Source organism: Cibotium barometz, chromosome 25 (genome assembly GCF_041138505.1).
Source record: "Cibotium barometz isolate CiBa-2024 chromosome 25, ASM4113850v1, whole genome shotgun sequence".
Taxonomy (NCBI): Eukaryota; Viridiplantae; Streptophyta; class Polypodiopsida; order Cyatheales; family Cibotiaceae; genus Cibotium; species Cibotium barometz.
Window position 1 is genome coordinate 22,867,338 of NC_141070.1, and position 16,335 is coordinate 22,883,672.

Genomic DNA, 16,335 nt, shown 5'->3' on the forward strand with positions numbered 1-16,335 from the left:
TGGTCACCATCACATTTGAAGCACTCCATTGGCTTTCTCAAGACATACTGACCTACCCCATACACAAGATACGACTACCCCTTTCATCTCCCCTATGATGCATAAGAATTATGATCTTATTCTTGCTCTTCAAATTCATCTCCATTAACTCCCCCTAACTTGTTTGTTGTATTAAGTTGTTGTGGGAAATGAGTACTTTGGGTGGGTTGCATACATGGCTCGAGGGTATGCCCCATTATGAGACACTTGCACTTTTGTCCAAGGCCTCTAAAAACCTTGGTATGATGCATGAGAATTATGATCTTATTCTTGCTCTTCAAATTCATCTCCATTAATCCCTCCTAACTTGTTCGGTCTTGGTATTGTGCTAAGGAGTTGTGGGAAACGAGTACTTTGGGTGGGTTTGCAAACACGGCTCGTGGGTATGGCCCATTAGTCCTTTGTTGAGACACTTGCATTTTTGCCCAAGGTCTCTAAAAACCTTGGTATGGAACTAAGAGCCAGCTCCTCGATCCACGCATACAATTTTGGGTATCATTGGTTCCCAATTTTCTCACTTGAGAAATGCAATGTGTTAAGCAGGCGTGGTTGCCAAAGAAGGTGATAGATCTAATGCCAACACCTTCAACTGTTAAGAACCCAAGGCTTGGAGCAAATTACAACAGAATGTTTTCGAGCTAATGTAAGAAATGTGCATAAGGAATTATTGAACTTGTATTGAGCTTATATATACTTGCTCCTATGAGTGGCCACTAGTGGAATGTACAACAAACCTCAAGCAAACAAACTACAGGTAAGGAGATTAGGGGGGGAATATATCTATTTTTACAATCTTCTTTATGTTACTCTCAAATAAGGCACTTGTGGTATATTGCAAATAGCAGATTTGTATCATTTTGGAACCCAAGAGCAGTGTGCCGCCAAAACTTATCCTAGTCATTGTGAATGAAAATGCCAATAGATATCTATGCAATGAAGGCCGTTTTGATTCAAGGATTGCCTGTTTGTTAATTGTTCCAACAATGTTTATTGCTTCTTCATTATAACACAGCAACTTGTAGATGGTATTCTGCATGACAATTTGAATGAAAGGAAAGCTGTACAAGAGTAGATGACTTGAAGTACACACTACAATATTTATGCAATCTGCTCAAGTACAACATAAGCACAGATCTGCAACCAACCACACCCCAAGTATATTAAAAAGGAGCCCTGTTACAGCCACAGTTAATATCAGCTTTGCTATATCTATCTTCAGGGACACTGCCAGGAGACTTTCTTGCATCTATCTTTTGTTCTACACCACACTTCCGAGTGTCTGCAAGCTCCTTGATGCCTCATGTGTTACTGATTCTTCAAATAATCTAAGCTCTGATCTCTGATCGTTGTTTCAATGCCTCTCTTTGTCCTTAAGGTTATCCTAGTTCTTCTCAGTCGTATCCTAGTCCTTTCACTATGCTTCTGTCTTGGGCTCTTCTACAGCTGTGTGGCCATCTTCATAAGGCATTTGTTCCTCCTCCATCAAAGGACATGTCAGCATGTTTTCGTGACCTCTAAGCTATTGCATGTTTTCGTGACCTCTAAGCTATTTTCAAGGTCAAGGGCCAAGTACATAACCTTTTTTTTATCAATATGCCATACATTCCTCCCATTTCTCTCATAGCGGCTCTCCTCTTGGGTTCAATCCCTGCTCCTCTTGGGTTCATCCTTGGGTTGAGAACTTGTGCTCTCGCTTCTGCTCTTACCATAGACACAAACAAGATTACTTCTTCACAAACCTTTCACATAGACCCAATAAAGAGAAGAGGTACATCACTAAGCCTTCATGAACCCATCAAAATGTGTCCAATTTCTTAATAATCTTAGGAAAAAACTTTCCATGGCCTTTTAATAGAGTTATGCAGTCAAAAAGAAAAGTTTTTTTGATGTTTTCCCAAGAGCTCCCAAGCTTGTGCAAAACAAGGTTACATCAAAACTCATGAGAGGTTTTTACACAGTGTTGAAAAGTGACCTTCAGCTTCTGCAAAGTAAAATGACAAAGCTTGCAGCCATCTGCATCTCTGAAGTCTAACCAAAAGTTTAATAAATACATTCCGCAAAGTGCGGAGCTTCAACGATGAATTAAATAATAAACTTCAACATAAGTGTATGAAAACTTACAACAGACCATAGCCTTTAGTATCAACATCATGCATGATCAATACACCCATAGGTCAGCTCACCAAGAAGCTATCTTCATATGTTGTAATAGCTGCCTGATTGTCCAAGTCACACCAGCTCCCCATCCGATGAGCCTTCACTTGCTTTTGCAGATGATGAACTTGCCATCTTTGACTCATGCATCTCCTCTTCAACATCGCTGTCCAAAGCCTAATTGGCAAAAAGAAAGTCAATACAGACAACATGCACAAACAAAAAGGCCCATAGACATACGAGAAAATCTCGAGACCAACAAAACTCAGATAGACATACCGAGCTGTTGACAAGTTGATCAAATTCAGCATCAAACCCATCATCCACACCATCGCCATCTGAATCCATGACCACGCTGGTAGTTAGTTTGCAAACAATTGCAATTCTTCCTTACAAAGCGTTTTTCAAAAGTCTAATCTAGCTTGTCCCCAGAGGCAATGACCAGCCAGCACATGCATTACAAAGAACCACGAGGGGCAACCTGGGCAATCTCGTTATATAATTCAAGAGGAGGTGGTCCACTGTCCAGCAGCACAACTTAGCATTGCTCAAATGAGCTTGCCATAGACAGGAAAGGAAAAGGGTTGTGGGCAATACCACTATCAACATCGCCCAGTAAATATGCGTCTAGATCCTGATCATCAATGGTACGCTTCTTCTCAGTTGCCTCTGCTGCCTTGGAGACTGCCTCAGATTTTTCCACAGCTTCATTCGTAGTCAAGATAGCAGCATTCGCTCTTTCAAAGTGCTGGTTTCCGAAGATATCCTCAGGTACAAGAGCTGGTGCTTCGTAACTGTTCATAATAATGCAGCAATATGGTAAAAATCAATCATGAACATTTGAAGTTTAGAAGACATAGGAAAAATGAGGATTTGAACTACACACATACACGCATGGGTTGGGGGGAAGGGGGAGTCGTATGTATTCATGTTTATAAGCCAGGTCTCAATACTCACAGCACCACATGGCTTCTTACTAATGTAAAATAGATTTTCCAAAATCGCTTCTCCTTCATGAGCCGTGGACACAATTCATATCTAAACTGTGAGATTTCCTGTCACGAGAACACAGAGCAAGACATGAAGTAAAGCAATCACAGAGGCCAAAAGCAAGATGATATTCACATGTTTCACAAGAAACTAACTTTTAAAGATCCTCTCTCCAGAATTCATACACATGAAAATGCATGCATGCCTTACAGCACACTAATACACATTCGAAAAATCAGCTGCCAAAGGTAACACTAATTTAACATGCCTCTACATATGATATCTTATATGCTTCAATTACCTTCTACTTAACCTTGGACACAACTATCTTAACAACTCGTTTTCAAAACTGCAAACTTGGGGACATTTCACCCAATTTGGGGATTCTTTCTAGGATCTCTAAAATGCTTTTCCCCCTTCATTTCTACTCCCAATTTTATGCAATTAACCCCATATTGCAGCCCATTTGCCCCTGTTTTCCCTATACTGCAGCCTGTTGTGCCCAATTAAATCCAATTTTCTCCCCAAGTGCAGCCCATTTGCCCCCATATACAGCCTGTTTGCACCCAACTTCCCCAATTCGCCCCAACATTTCCTAGCTTTGTCCTCTCTCCTCCCTTCTTTTTTGTTTGACCTCTGTCTTCTTTCTCTCTTCTTCTTCTTCTTCTCCCTTTTTTCTTCCTTCAAATTTTCTAAAGATTTCTAAAAGCCATTTTCACACACACACACACACACACATACATGCATACATGGAGATTATTCTTGACCAATTGTTTTTGTGTTCATACTCTGCCTACTTCATGAATGAGAAATGATTTGTGCGGTATGGACATTGCTTGGATTATTGCTTGTTTCTAGATCATGGATTCCTCGTATCACATCTCTCCTTCTCACAGCCACTTGCTACACAGACACAACCAGAACTGTACAACCACTTCCAGCCCTACTGTAGCAGGCCCTTTATCAGCTATGCCATCCCTCTCTCTGCTGTACCAGCCACTCCTGATCTGTTTCTTGCTATATGATTATTGTCACATGTACCTACCGTTGTGGCCTGTTTTGGAGCCATAGTCATAAGTAATGTTTCAAGGTTTCTTCCGTTTTGAGGTTTTTGGGATTTTGTTTCGAAAGGTTTCATCTCTCGGCTAAGAAACCGCAAGGTTTAAAAAACCTAATGATTTATAAATTATAATATTTAAAAAACCTCTGGAAGCCATCTAAAAACAGTGTAAATTGCTTGATTAAATGCCAAATTTGGTTCAATTAAGGAGGGCTCTTAAGAAATTGAAGAAGAGAAGGGAGAAATTAGGCAAGGCTCAAGACATGGGCAAATTGCTTGATTAAATGCTCAAATTGGTTCACTTAAGGAGGGCTCTTAAGAAATTGAAGAGAAGGGAGAAGTTGGACAAGATTCAAGACATTGAAGAATGGAGAAAGAATAGAGAGGGAAAAGAAGAGGAGAGATTACAATTTAGCCACTTTAGAGGGTATGTTCATGGCCAAGTTTTGGCCAATTTTTAGCCATTCCATTGCATCTTGTCCAAGCGCCCAAAGGGTAGCTTTAATCTTACTAGACATTTGTATTATTATTTTTAGGGTTGGCAGTCAACCAACCGTAAAGGCCAGCCAACCAGGCCATAAAACACCATAAATAAAGAGCAAAGGACTAAGGATCATTCGTGTGTGAGTTGTAGATGTCATGTGCATCCCGCACTTGGATGCCACGTAGACATATCTGTCCAGAAGGTGCAGGACCTAGGATAAACTGGTCCCATGTGAGCCCAGTCCGAGACGAGTCAGCCAGGGATCCATCCCAGTCGTCCAAGGTCAGGTGTGCATTGTCCTGCACATGAAACAGTGCCAGTCCGCACTGTGAGTCTCCCTCTGGAATGATGTCAGTGATTCTGTGTATGTGGTATGGTACTAGATGCCAAATCATTGTGTAGACAAGTTAGGGTTTGCTTATAGGAAAGGGGCCAGCCCATAGGGCTACCCCACGTATTTGTGTGGGCATGGGGACAGTGTAAAACCACCCCCATAAGGGCCAAGAAGGCCCTGGCTGTACCCACCAGCCATGGGTAGGCCATGGAGGGCTATAGGACAGCCCTAGGGGCATGCCAGGGGTAGCCGACAGGTTATCCAGCCTTGTGATGGCTGTAGGGCAAGTATGGGGCAGCCCATACAGGCTGCCCAGCCTCCAAGACAACAAGGGCACAGTGCCCAGCCACCTTTGTCCTGCGCATAGTTGCCCAGCCAGGTATGAATGCATGCCCAGCATTTAATAATATTATTTGCTGTATTTTCCAGTCGTGGGCTGAATTTAGGACAACCAACTGCAGTATTGCTGGCCAACTGGTCATCCTGGAGTACTATAAATACCAAGGCCCACAATCCATTCTTTCATCTCATACTTCACCAAGAGCTAAAGCAACCAACAGGGCCAGGACAGCCAAGGGCTTGCTAACGCAAAGGGGTGAAGGACTGCAGGTCAAGGGCAGAGTTATAAGGGCAGCAGCCAAGAAAGGTCAAGTTTTCTTGTATTTTCTTTCAAATTTACATCATTCTAATAAAACAAATACACCATTCGTGGTGGGGGCCCTACATAGGGTATTCGGGACCCAATACTGTGTCCTCTCCTCTCTCCCTCTCTCTCTCTTTTTCTGCACATCTTCATTCAGTTTTGTGCGTTAATTCCATCGCAAAAAGTGTGCTGATTTCTGAGCATTGAAGTTACCGATCTCCCCCGAAGCTTCCGCATGTTACAGTGGTATCAGAGCCTACTTCAAGTGCAAAGATTCAGCAAAGAAACCAGAATTTTTTATCACTCATGTGGTTGGTTTTCAGACGCCGGTGGACTACCCCTTTCGGAGTGACTCCTGTCCCTCGAAGGACGGTTCGTTTTTAGCCTCCGGACGTCTCCCACACACATAGCGGATGGCCAGATTGCGCTCCAGAAAGGAAGTGCGTTTTCCTGCTATAGTGAGCTTCGACGACGAGAGAGACCAAGAACCATGGGACCAGAGTGCACCGGGCAGCCCATCTAGGGCACCAGGCTTGAGTGTTACAGATATGTTCCAACAGATGATGCGAGCAATCGCAGACCAGACAACCAAGTTGGAAGAGCAGAAGGCACAGATCTTGGCTCTGGAAGAGCGTAACCATCCTCCAGCGTCGCGTTTTCCATCTCCTCCTCCCTCTCCTTCCGTATCCCAAATTCCAGATCCTCGACACAAGGACCCTCTCGCGGGGTTACGACCGCAGCCGAGCTCTTTCTTTGAGTTGCAGATGCGTGCATTGGAGATCCGACAACGTGAAAACGAAGCCATGCGACGCGTGGAACCAGCGTTACCTTGCTGCTTTGGACGCCAGATTGACACCAGCGGCGCCCTCAAATCATTTTCTCGAGAAAATAATCTTCAGTAAGTATAATGGTAAACTCGACCCCACAACTCTTTATTCATGGTTGCATCAGTTTGAAGCTTACTTTGCAACAGTTAGAAAGACAGATACTGACAGAGTGATTTTAGCCGGTTGCTACTTGGAAGGTGAGGCCATTCCTTGGTGGACTCAGTGGGCTCATGCCCACACCACAGTAGGTATGGCAACTTATGTGTGGGACGAGTTTGTCCGCGACCTTAAGCAGCGGTTTCTACCGGCCCACTACCTTGAGCGACTTGAAGACAAGTAGGCTTATCTGATTCGGACAAGAAAGGGCAATTTTTGTATGGCCTTGACACGCAAATCCAGTGGGAGGTGCGTATGTTTTGGCCATCCACCTTTGAAGACGCACTCTCGCTTGCGCAGAGTGCAGAAATGAAGCATAATGGTGGCAAGCCCAAGACTTCCCAGCCTATTGCTCCCAAGGCTACCGCCTCGGGGGGAAAAGGCCAGAACCAAACGGGGTCTTCCCCAAGAGAGAGCACAGGAGCCTCTGGCTCCAAGAACTCGAACAATGCGTCTAAGCTTACTCCAGACCAGAAAGCGGAAGCAAGCAAGACAAGTGGCAAGTTGAGTGCAGAGGAGCTTTCTCAGTACAAGGAGAAGGGTAGATGTTTATTTTGTCATACAAAAGGACATACTTCTCAGGAGTGTCCTAAGAAGACTCCAAAGACCGCCGCCGCTGCCTCCACAGCTTCCTGTCAAAATACGCAGCGGAGATGATATGGTATCAGAGCCCTAGGCTCTTGATAAATCTTGGGAGTTGAAAGACTCCGGCTTTTGTGCACTTGGAGGTGATGGACACCGATGTTTCATTTTCTTCAGGCAGGGAGGAGGTTGGAGGACTGTCCGCAACGGATACTCGGGAGTGGATTCTAGATAGTAGTGCTTCCAAGCACATGACTCCTTCCCGTTCGGCTTTACAAGATCTCTGCAGGTATTCTGGTCACATTCTTACTAGGGATACATCCACTATCCCAGTTCACAGTGAGGGCAGGTTGGATATAGTTCCCGATGGCAAAGGGGGGAAGCATTCCTCCCAGGTGTTGTATGTTCCGTCACTTGGTTTTCATCTGTTGTCAGTGCATCAAGTTTGCAAGACTGGCGTACGGGTGGAGTTTGATGAGCATTTTGTTGCTCTCCGAGACAAGGCAACAAGCCAGGTGGTTTGGGAAGGTGGAATGGAGAATGGAGTTTACAAGCTTTCAGCACTCTCTCTCCCAGGTCCTCAGTTTTGTGATGAGTGGCAGTCTGGTAGTGGCCACTTAAGTGTGGATACGCTGTAGGTGCAAGCTCTCCGGGACCAGATGGAGGATAGCTTGCCAGATGATGGCAGCAGTTGGCACGAACTTTCCAATACTGATGTTGGTGGTTCTTGTGTTCGTCAGTCAGAGGAAACTTTACAAGTGACCTATGCTCTGATGTCTCGTAGCATTCGGGACAAAGAAACTCCTGTAGATGAGGATGCTCTTTCCACGGGGACCTCTTGGAAAGCCAACCACGTGGCAGTTGATTACTTGCAGAAGGAGGTGGTTGTTGCACATTCTCCAGGCTTTGTGGTTCCGGATTCAGAGGGGGTGGTTGACAGGTTTCAAAAGGCCTTGCGTGGTCTTCAGCAGGTTTCAAGGACTTGGCTTTCCACCGTAACAGGTGTTGATCCTTGTGAGCAGTATGATGCCTCTTTGACTCGGAAGCAGAATGGTTCATTGATTTGGTTGATGGATACCAGATTGGACGGGAGCTTCCTAATGAGGCAGTTGAGCTCATGGTTGCAGATGACTCTTTGGGAGGCAGGATTGCATATCTTGTGGTTTCTGCAACATGCTAAGGATCATAGACTCTTTTACACGAGGGGGATTGATGGATGGAGTCCGACTCCATGGTTGGAGTGACTCAGATTGGGGAGGAGATCCAGACACGAGGAGATCTACTTCAGGCCTAGGAGCAGTTTTATGGAGCAGTAAGAGGCAGTCATCTTTTGCCTTGTCGTCGACAGAGGTAGAGTACCAGGCTGCTTGTGATGCTGCTTGTGCGGTGGTGAGGTTGCAAAGGTTGCATGGCAGGATTGGGTTTCCACTGGAGGAACCCACGGTCATCTAGAGGCACTTTGTTCGTGAACAGATCGTTGCTGATGACATCTTGCTAGAGTTTTGTTCGACGGAGGACAGTACTGTGGACCTCTTCACGAAGTCGCTATCTCAGGATTTGCTCAGGCGGTACCCCAACTCCCTGTGGTTGGTTTCACAGACAGGAGCTGAGAGGGAGTGTTAGAAGTCATCTCCTGTCTTTATGTAGACGCCAAGGCCTTTGTTGTGGGTGTGCCCGCCCTTGTAGGTGTTGTTATCATTTTTTCTCACTCCCCGTATTTTTCCCACATTTTTTCTATTTTTTATGTGGCTTGGGTGGCAGTCCTGTGTTGGCAGGAGGGCCTATGAGCTGGCCGACTGTACCTTCAGGTCTCCGACCTCAGATCTGTACTGGCCGACAGAGAGCTGCTGGCCAACTGGTGATCTTGGCTGGTCGTGGAGATTCAGGCCCTGTCGGCTGCCTATGAACAGGCCGACTGCTGCTTTCCAGGTAATCAGCCCTGGAAGAGCTCTTACACATGGGATCACGGAGTGTACTCCTGGCCGAATATGCAGTGGATGCCTATTTTGAGGTGGATATTTACTGATGCAAACATTCAGATGCAAACCTCAAATTTTTAAGCCTCGATTACAAAGGCTCGGCGTCCATTGGCAGGAATTCGGCAATCACTTCTGGTTACTAGGGAGAAATTTGAGAGAGCCCCTTACATGGAATGCGTACATTAGAGATGAGTAGGGATGCCAGCTAGGGATAGTGTAGTACACATTGGGACAGAGGTCCTACCAGGAGCATGGATGGCCTTCAAACGTCTTCCACATCCAAAGCAAGAGAGACTCACTCCAGGTTTAAGGGGAGTTCAGAGGAAGACCGCACAAATTGATTCACCTAGTGCTCTAGTGTTCTAGTGTTTTAGATAATCTGTGTAGTTCTCAAAGTAATCAAATGTACTATTTCAACTAAAGGAATCATGGAACCTTGCATAAAGATGAGTAAAAACATCTCACCGGAACAGCCTTGAGCACAAGCAAAGCATGCCGCTCTTGCCATTCAGTCAGATCTTGCCGAACATTCGAGGTTCCAAATTCATCCTTGGCATCAGCTGGCCCCATTGGGTGGGAAAAAATACCATAAGCACACAAATAAACTCTCCTTAAAACAAGCTTCCCAAGGAGAAAACCCTAGGTTTATAGTCAAATAAGAGTGCTTCTGAATCCTAATAAAGAAAACCCTAATTTTACAGTAAAGAGTATTTCTGATTCAAAACAGGCAGCCAAAGAAAGGATAACTGTAGGTACTTACAGTCAAAGTTCTCTGAAGGAAAGTCCTGGAAGGTGCTGATGGTGAGGCCATGGACAAACTCTCTGAGTTCAGGGGTGATGCCATATGTCAGAAGCTCCTCTTCCGATGGTGATGATGATGATGTTGCCGTTGACGTTGATGTTGAAGATGCTGATGCTGAAGATGCTGCTGATGATGATGGGATGCCAATGTTGATGTCGCCTGCGAGGGCTTTCAACTGATCTGCCTTCTTGGAGGCTTCTGTGGCGATCTCTTTGGATCGCTTGGCTGTCTCGAGAGCGATCTCCTGTGAGATCTTAGCTGCCTCCTTAGCCAAATCCTGCGATCGCTTGGCTGCCTCGCTGGCGAAGGACCTTGCCCTCTGGAAAAGAACCTCCATCGCAGTTTGTTATGCTGTTGAACTATGCAGTCTTCCTTCACGCCTTATTACGGCACCCAAAGTCAATGGCGTATGTTTACCTCTTTACTATGGTTTCTTGCCTTATGGAATGAGGAATGGAGACAATTTGTTCATCAAAGTTCTTGGGGTCGAATACACTTTTGTTATCAATATGTGCTTTTGAGAATGTACACACTCCTACATGTAGCCAATAATACCCTAGCAGCATCAAATCCTTTCTTGTGCATGTACATGCCTTTTACCAATGTTTTGTAACTTATACATATTCATGCAAACTACTATCATGGGTATTAATTAATGCATGTTATTCACCTGTTATTAATGATATTTCATGAGTAAGTAATAACCTTGTTGCATTCAAAGTCTAGCCATGGTGTTTGCACCTTGCATGTCTCCCTACAGCCTCTCTTCTCTACCCACGTTAGAACATGGTGGCACCTCCCCACAAGCCCCTTTATCGAGTGAGTTGTATGACCCCACACCCCCCCAATCCCCCCTCCATCGAATGAGTTGTATGACCCCCCCTCCCCCCAACAACACCACGATCCCCCTCTACCGAGTGAGTCCCCCCCTCGTGTGACCCCCCTCTACTCCCCTCTCTATGCCCACCCTCCATCCATCTTTTTCTATCAAGAGAGGGGAATTTGTACAAGAGATCCATATCATATGTGTGTGTGTGTGTGTGTGGGAGAGAGAGAGAGAGAGAGAGAGAGAGAGAGAGAGAGAGAGAGAAAGTTATATTTAACATCTTCAAAAAAACCCAATGGGTCTATGAGACCAAAAGTGATACAATAGTGTCCATGTAATCTCGTCATGGTACAAAAGAAAACAAAGACTAGAGCTATGAGCTGGGAATGTCAAATCTGAGCCATATATGATACAAAGTGGGACCATCATCATCATACAACTTATGGAGCTAACCCCCTAGTAGGGGGAGGGGGCCATCAAGGATATCGAGCATGGGGTTAGCCTGTAGAAGGCTCTACAAATCTGCTTGGCATGGGAAGGTGGCTCTGTGCCTCACCAAGATCTCCTCAAGCTGGGCTAATGTCTATGTTGCTAGCGAGGTCCAAGGAGTCTCAAACATCGAGCCCGCTATAGTGTCATGGCCCAATCTAGAGTCACACTAGAGTGGGGTCTAGCAGGGGCTCAGGCACTCCAGAATGTGTTCGATGAGGCTGTAGAAGGCTATTGACCCATAAAGTTTGGGTCAATATGATTGGCCAGTGTGTGGCCAATCATAATAGTCTTGTAATTGTTAGGGTCCATGGGATCTCTGGCTTTATGGATGGGTGTGATTATATGGGCTATCCAAGTGGGTGGGAATACTTTCAAAAGAGCCCACCAATTGAACATATGGGCAAGGAGGGATGCCAAAGTCTCCCCCACATGGGAGATGTGCTCTGCCAAGAGGTCTTCGTGGTCCTGTGAATTGTTTTTTAGTCTACGGATGGCTCCGGCTACCATGGCGGGTGTTTGTATGAGCACAAAGATCATTAATAAAAATATTTAGCCATTCTGTAGGTAATCTTGAAAATAGTTTACATCTTGATCTCCAGGGGAAATGGACACCTGATTGTATTTAGAGAAGTAATTTCAGAAGCTGTAAGCCTCTTTTCTTGCCAGCACATGCTATGTATATAGAAGTGGTGGATAATTGTCTCTCCGCATAAAGTGGCATTGACTTTCTTTAACTCCATGCATACTCTTAGCTTTCCATTCTTCTTTGACATAATCACAAAAGGTAACAATGATGTGCTGAATGGGGTAAATGAAACTTGCATCAACAAGTTTATCTATCTCCTCCCCTCCTTGGCAAAATACATTGGATTTATATAATAAGGTCAATGTCTCATCGGCCATGATCCTTTTACAATAAGAATAGTTTGCTAAATTACTTTACGCGGTATTCCTTTCATATTAGTATATTTCCAGGCAACACAATCCTTAAACTATTTCACACAATCAAAACTCTTCTTATGGTCCCAAATCCTAAGTAGTAAAAAGCAATTTGGGTTATAAACTTCCTTGACCTCCACTAGTCCATTATATGTTACACCTTCCTAATCCTCTAAGAATTGATAGCATGAGCCCTTATCATATAAAAGGAGAGATGGGGTCTAGGTTGTATCTTTCTGGGAGCAAGCTGTAGGAAGTCTTTATCTATCTCTCAAATACTCACAATGCTTCACATACATACCCTCCAAATACAACCCCATTTGGGGAGGAGGGGAAAAAACTATGAGCGTCTCTTGTCAAATAGGACCATCTCACTCGAATAGGATTATCTCACTCATAATGCTCTACATAAATACCCTCCATTAAAGCTCATTCTCCCTAGGGTTAATGGGACAAGGAGGGGGAAAAAGAAAGAGTGCATCCCATGCGCAAGGTTTGGATTCCTTTTGTCAGACATGACATACTTACTTGATTTTATTGGATATCAGTAGAGAGAATAAAGGACTAACTTCAACTTATAACCTATCAAAAAATTAGTGGGGGCTTGAAGGGATAAGCGAAACATCTAATTATAGACAATTTTCCCCCTATTACGCATCTAAGCACAAGGTAGTTAGAGGTAGCTCATAGTTAACCTGCTTGTCCCAACCCAACAAGAAGACTAAAGATAGACCTACACCTTCAAGCTGCTCGTACCTGCACCTTTAGGCTCCCTCGACACGAGTATCCTATTTAAAACTTCTCTCCCTTTCTAAGCCCAACAGTCGTAAATCAATCTCTCTTGGTACTAGCACATAAGCACGGTCGGTCAGCCAACCACCCCTATGCAAGGGCATTTGCTAAGCTAGCACCCCGTCTCACCCAAAAAGGCTAGCTTTTGTAGCTGACTGGGGCACGACCCCAATTTTGCCGCCCAGACCAGCGCAGACAGCAAACGGCTCCTCATGTGTGTTTTTCTAAGGTCTCGTTGTGGCGGCTAGCCGGCCCTTATATTTCGGCCAACTCCGGTCACCCGAAACTGGCCAACCGCCCTTATGTGCTCAAAACAACGGGTGGTCAGAGGCATATTCTAGGAATCTTGGGTGGTGGTGGACCTCCTTTATGTGCTAAGGCTGGCTCTCTCTCTCTCTCTCTCTCTCTCTCTCTCTCTCTCTCTCTCTCTCTCTCTCTCTCTCTCTCTCTCTCTCTCTCTCTCTCTCATGGCATGAGCCTCTGCCCTACCCTCTCTCGTGCACCATGCACTAGTGTCTTGTCCTATTCTGGCCGCCACTGCCATGCCATCGCTTGCCCTTTCCTTTTTGCACACGTGCGCTGCGCATACCTCGCTGCCTGCCCTGTTCTAGCCACCTTTGCCTCGCCACCTGCACTTTTCGCACACATGCGTTGTGCGCCCCTGGCTCCCTCTACCTCTCTTATCCCACCCACCCTTGCTCGGGCTCTTAAGGCAGCAACATAATCTTCTCTCTCTGTCTCTTTTTCTTGCACCAAGATGAAGAGATCCCCAAAATGGGAGGCCTACATTCATAATTGAATGTAATCATTGATAGGATGGAGAAACACGTACTCACTAGCTTGGAAAAGCCAAAGAAGTACCCCTTAGGTGGATGGGAAAAACACATGCTAAAAAGTTATCAGGGACATCCTGATATGCCAGGAAGATACACAAGATAGGGAAATTGAAGAGCTCAAGGAAGCCCATGTGACCTAACTGGGAGAGTGGAAAGCACAAGTTGAAGACCTCAAGAAGGAGCCACATGTATACAAAGCACATATGAAAGAAAAAGGAGAAATTAATCCCTCCCTTGCCTCGAAGCTTGAAAGCCTTAAAAAAAACTACACAAAGGTTTAGTGGCCACAAAAAAGGAGATGGAGAAAGGGTGGACCGTAGTGGTTAAGAAAGAAGGAGAGAAAGAATGGACAACACTAGCGAGAAAACACCCCACACCCACCCATCATACATCACACCTTGGAAGAGGAGAAGAGGAGAAAGATCCGCACTCTTCATGTGAGGGTGACAAGACTAAAGGAGGGGGAATCCCCCAAGGCTGATGCTCTAGCCCTATGCAAGAAACTCAAAGTGGAAGGGACCCCCTACATGGCATGTGGGATAGGACACCTCACGGGAGAACCCCTTATCTTGAAATTCTCAGACCTTCCTAGCCGAGAGGCTTTCATGGACAACGAACAGCTCTTCGAGGGGAGAAGATATCCCTAGGGGATGATCAAACCCAAACCCAGGTAGAGCACAGACGACGAACATGCCCATGGTGCATGAGGCTCGCAAGGCAGGGAAGTGGGTTAGTATACAGGGATGGGAAAGTCATCATCACAGAGCAGCATACCAAATAGGGACGTGAGGTTTGTGGGACCATACACTTGGAGCGGGCAGTTTGGAACTAGAACGGGACACTATGGTCAGACATTGGGGGACTTAGGGAAGTCTTTACAAAGAGGAACATTATATTCTTCACAGAGACCCACCAAAGCCTGGAAAGAGGGCTACCATGCATTTTAGGCTATTAGTGGGCATCCGCGTACCGAGAGGAGACATGCACATTGGGGGACTTAGAGAAGTCTTTACAGAGAGGGACATCATCTTCTTCACCAAAGCCTAAAGAGAGGGCTACCACACATTTTAGGCTATGAGTGGGCATCCGCCACCTACCTAGAGGAGACATGCACATGTGGTGGGGTATGCAGGTCTAGTGTAATGGCGGTACTATTCAGGACACATCTATAGCCTGTTCATCACCATAGTCCATAGGGACATAGAGCCTCGCTTTATGTGGGTGAGGTTACATGTCACATTGGAGAGATGTATACACGTTACAATATGCTACTTCACAGTGGAGGATGTATACACGTGGTGGGGTATGCGGGTTTGGCAGAGTGGCGATACTATTCAGGACACATCTACAGCTGTGAGTCCGCAGGACACAGAGGCATGCTTTATGTGGGTGATGTTACAGGTCACACTATAGATAGATGTATAAACATTGCAATATGTTACTTCCTAGGCAGTCCTCATATGTTATTCTAGAGGAGGGAGAGCAGTTTTATCCCCCCCATGTAGACATCATTATGGGGGGTCTGGCAATAGATTGGCCGCTAATGGATGGAAATGCATCTATCGCAAAGGTGTGGAAGATTGTGGTGAGAGCAGAGAGGTAAGGTCAACTAGTGTGAGATCGGGGTCTACATATGTTAGATGTCGGTAGATATGGTTAAAGTAAGTCGAGTCCCCATCATGGTGGAAGTGAATCTAGTCTAGTGGGAGATGGGTGGTGATAGTGGTGAGGATGGTTGGGAAAAGTTGAGGTTGAAGGAGAGATAGGCATGGTCGGCTCCAAGGGGGCATGTGGGAATGGTAAAGGCATGTATGGATGTGGCTAAAGCCGGAGATCCCATTAGTTAATCCACTACACTCAAACATCTGCCATGTGCAAAGCATGTGAGAGCTCTGGAAGAAGGCCAATGTGACATCTCGTTGAAGATAGCTAAGCCATGTGTGGTCCCTAGCACGAGGAACTCTCTCCCTGATAATTTTGTAATGTCCCCTCTATCCTTTAATTCTCGTTGTATGCCAATCTCCTATGAGTCTATCTCTTGCATGCTCAACTCCTCCTGATCATATACAGATGATGCCTACTCGGTCCAAGTCCTAGCATTGAAGTCCCCTAAAAGAAGGACTTCGCCCAAGCATGATAACTAATGACCTCTTATCTTTCCTAAGAAAGGTGTTCTTTGTGCCCATATAAGATGGGATGGTTTATCTTGCCTAAGAAAGGTGTTCTTGCTGAGATGTCGATTGTATAAAATATTGTTGAATTTTCTAAAATGCCAATTTTGGGTTAAGCTTGGTGCAATTCTTGGTCACCTTGTGTCCAAGAATCGTATTTCCATTAATAAGAGTAACATGAACAAATTATGGAATTATCTCCATTGTCCTAACTACAATGGTGTACAAT

At 45.2% G+C, this 16,335-nt stretch overlaps 1 protein-coding gene across 1 annotated transcript; it reads right to left on the reverse strand.

The window, feature by feature from the left end:
* Positions 1 to 1,174: 1,174 nt before the first annotated feature.
* On the reverse strand, positions 1,175 to 10,495 carry LOC147624354 (BSD domain-containing protein). Its single transcript, XM_086819335.1, has 6 exons — positions 10,009 to 10,495; positions 9,714 to 9,808; positions 3,151 to 3,248; positions 2,791 to 2,987; positions 2,473 to 2,531; positions 1,175 to 2,370 (listed from the first exon to the last, which is right to left on the reverse strand). Exons 1-6 carry the CDS (start codon positions 10,385 to 10,387, stop codon positions 2,269 to 2,271), a joined length of 930 nt encoding a protein of 309 aa, XP_086675461.1. The 5' UTR covers positions 10,388 to 10,495; the 3' UTR covers positions 1,175 to 2,268.
* Between the last annotated feature and the right edge of the window lie 5,840 nt (positions 10,496 to 16,335).

What these genes read in the sequence shown, in the direction of transcription:
- LOC147624354 (XM_086819335.1), bottom strand. Translation starts at nt 10,387, where the DNA reads ATGGAGGTTCTTTTCCAGAGGGCAAGGTCCTTCGCCAGCGAGGCAGCC. An exon ending in TTGTGCTCAAGGCTGTTCCG is followed by an intron (nt 3,249 to 9,713) that starts GTGAGATGTTTT and finishes TTCTCGTGACAG; the next exon opens with GAAATCTCACAGTTTAGATA. An exon ending in ACTGGGCGATGTTGATAGTG is followed by an intron (nt 2,532 to 2,790) that starts GTATTGCCCACA and finishes TCATGGATTCAG; the next exon opens with ATGGCGATGGTGTGGATGAT.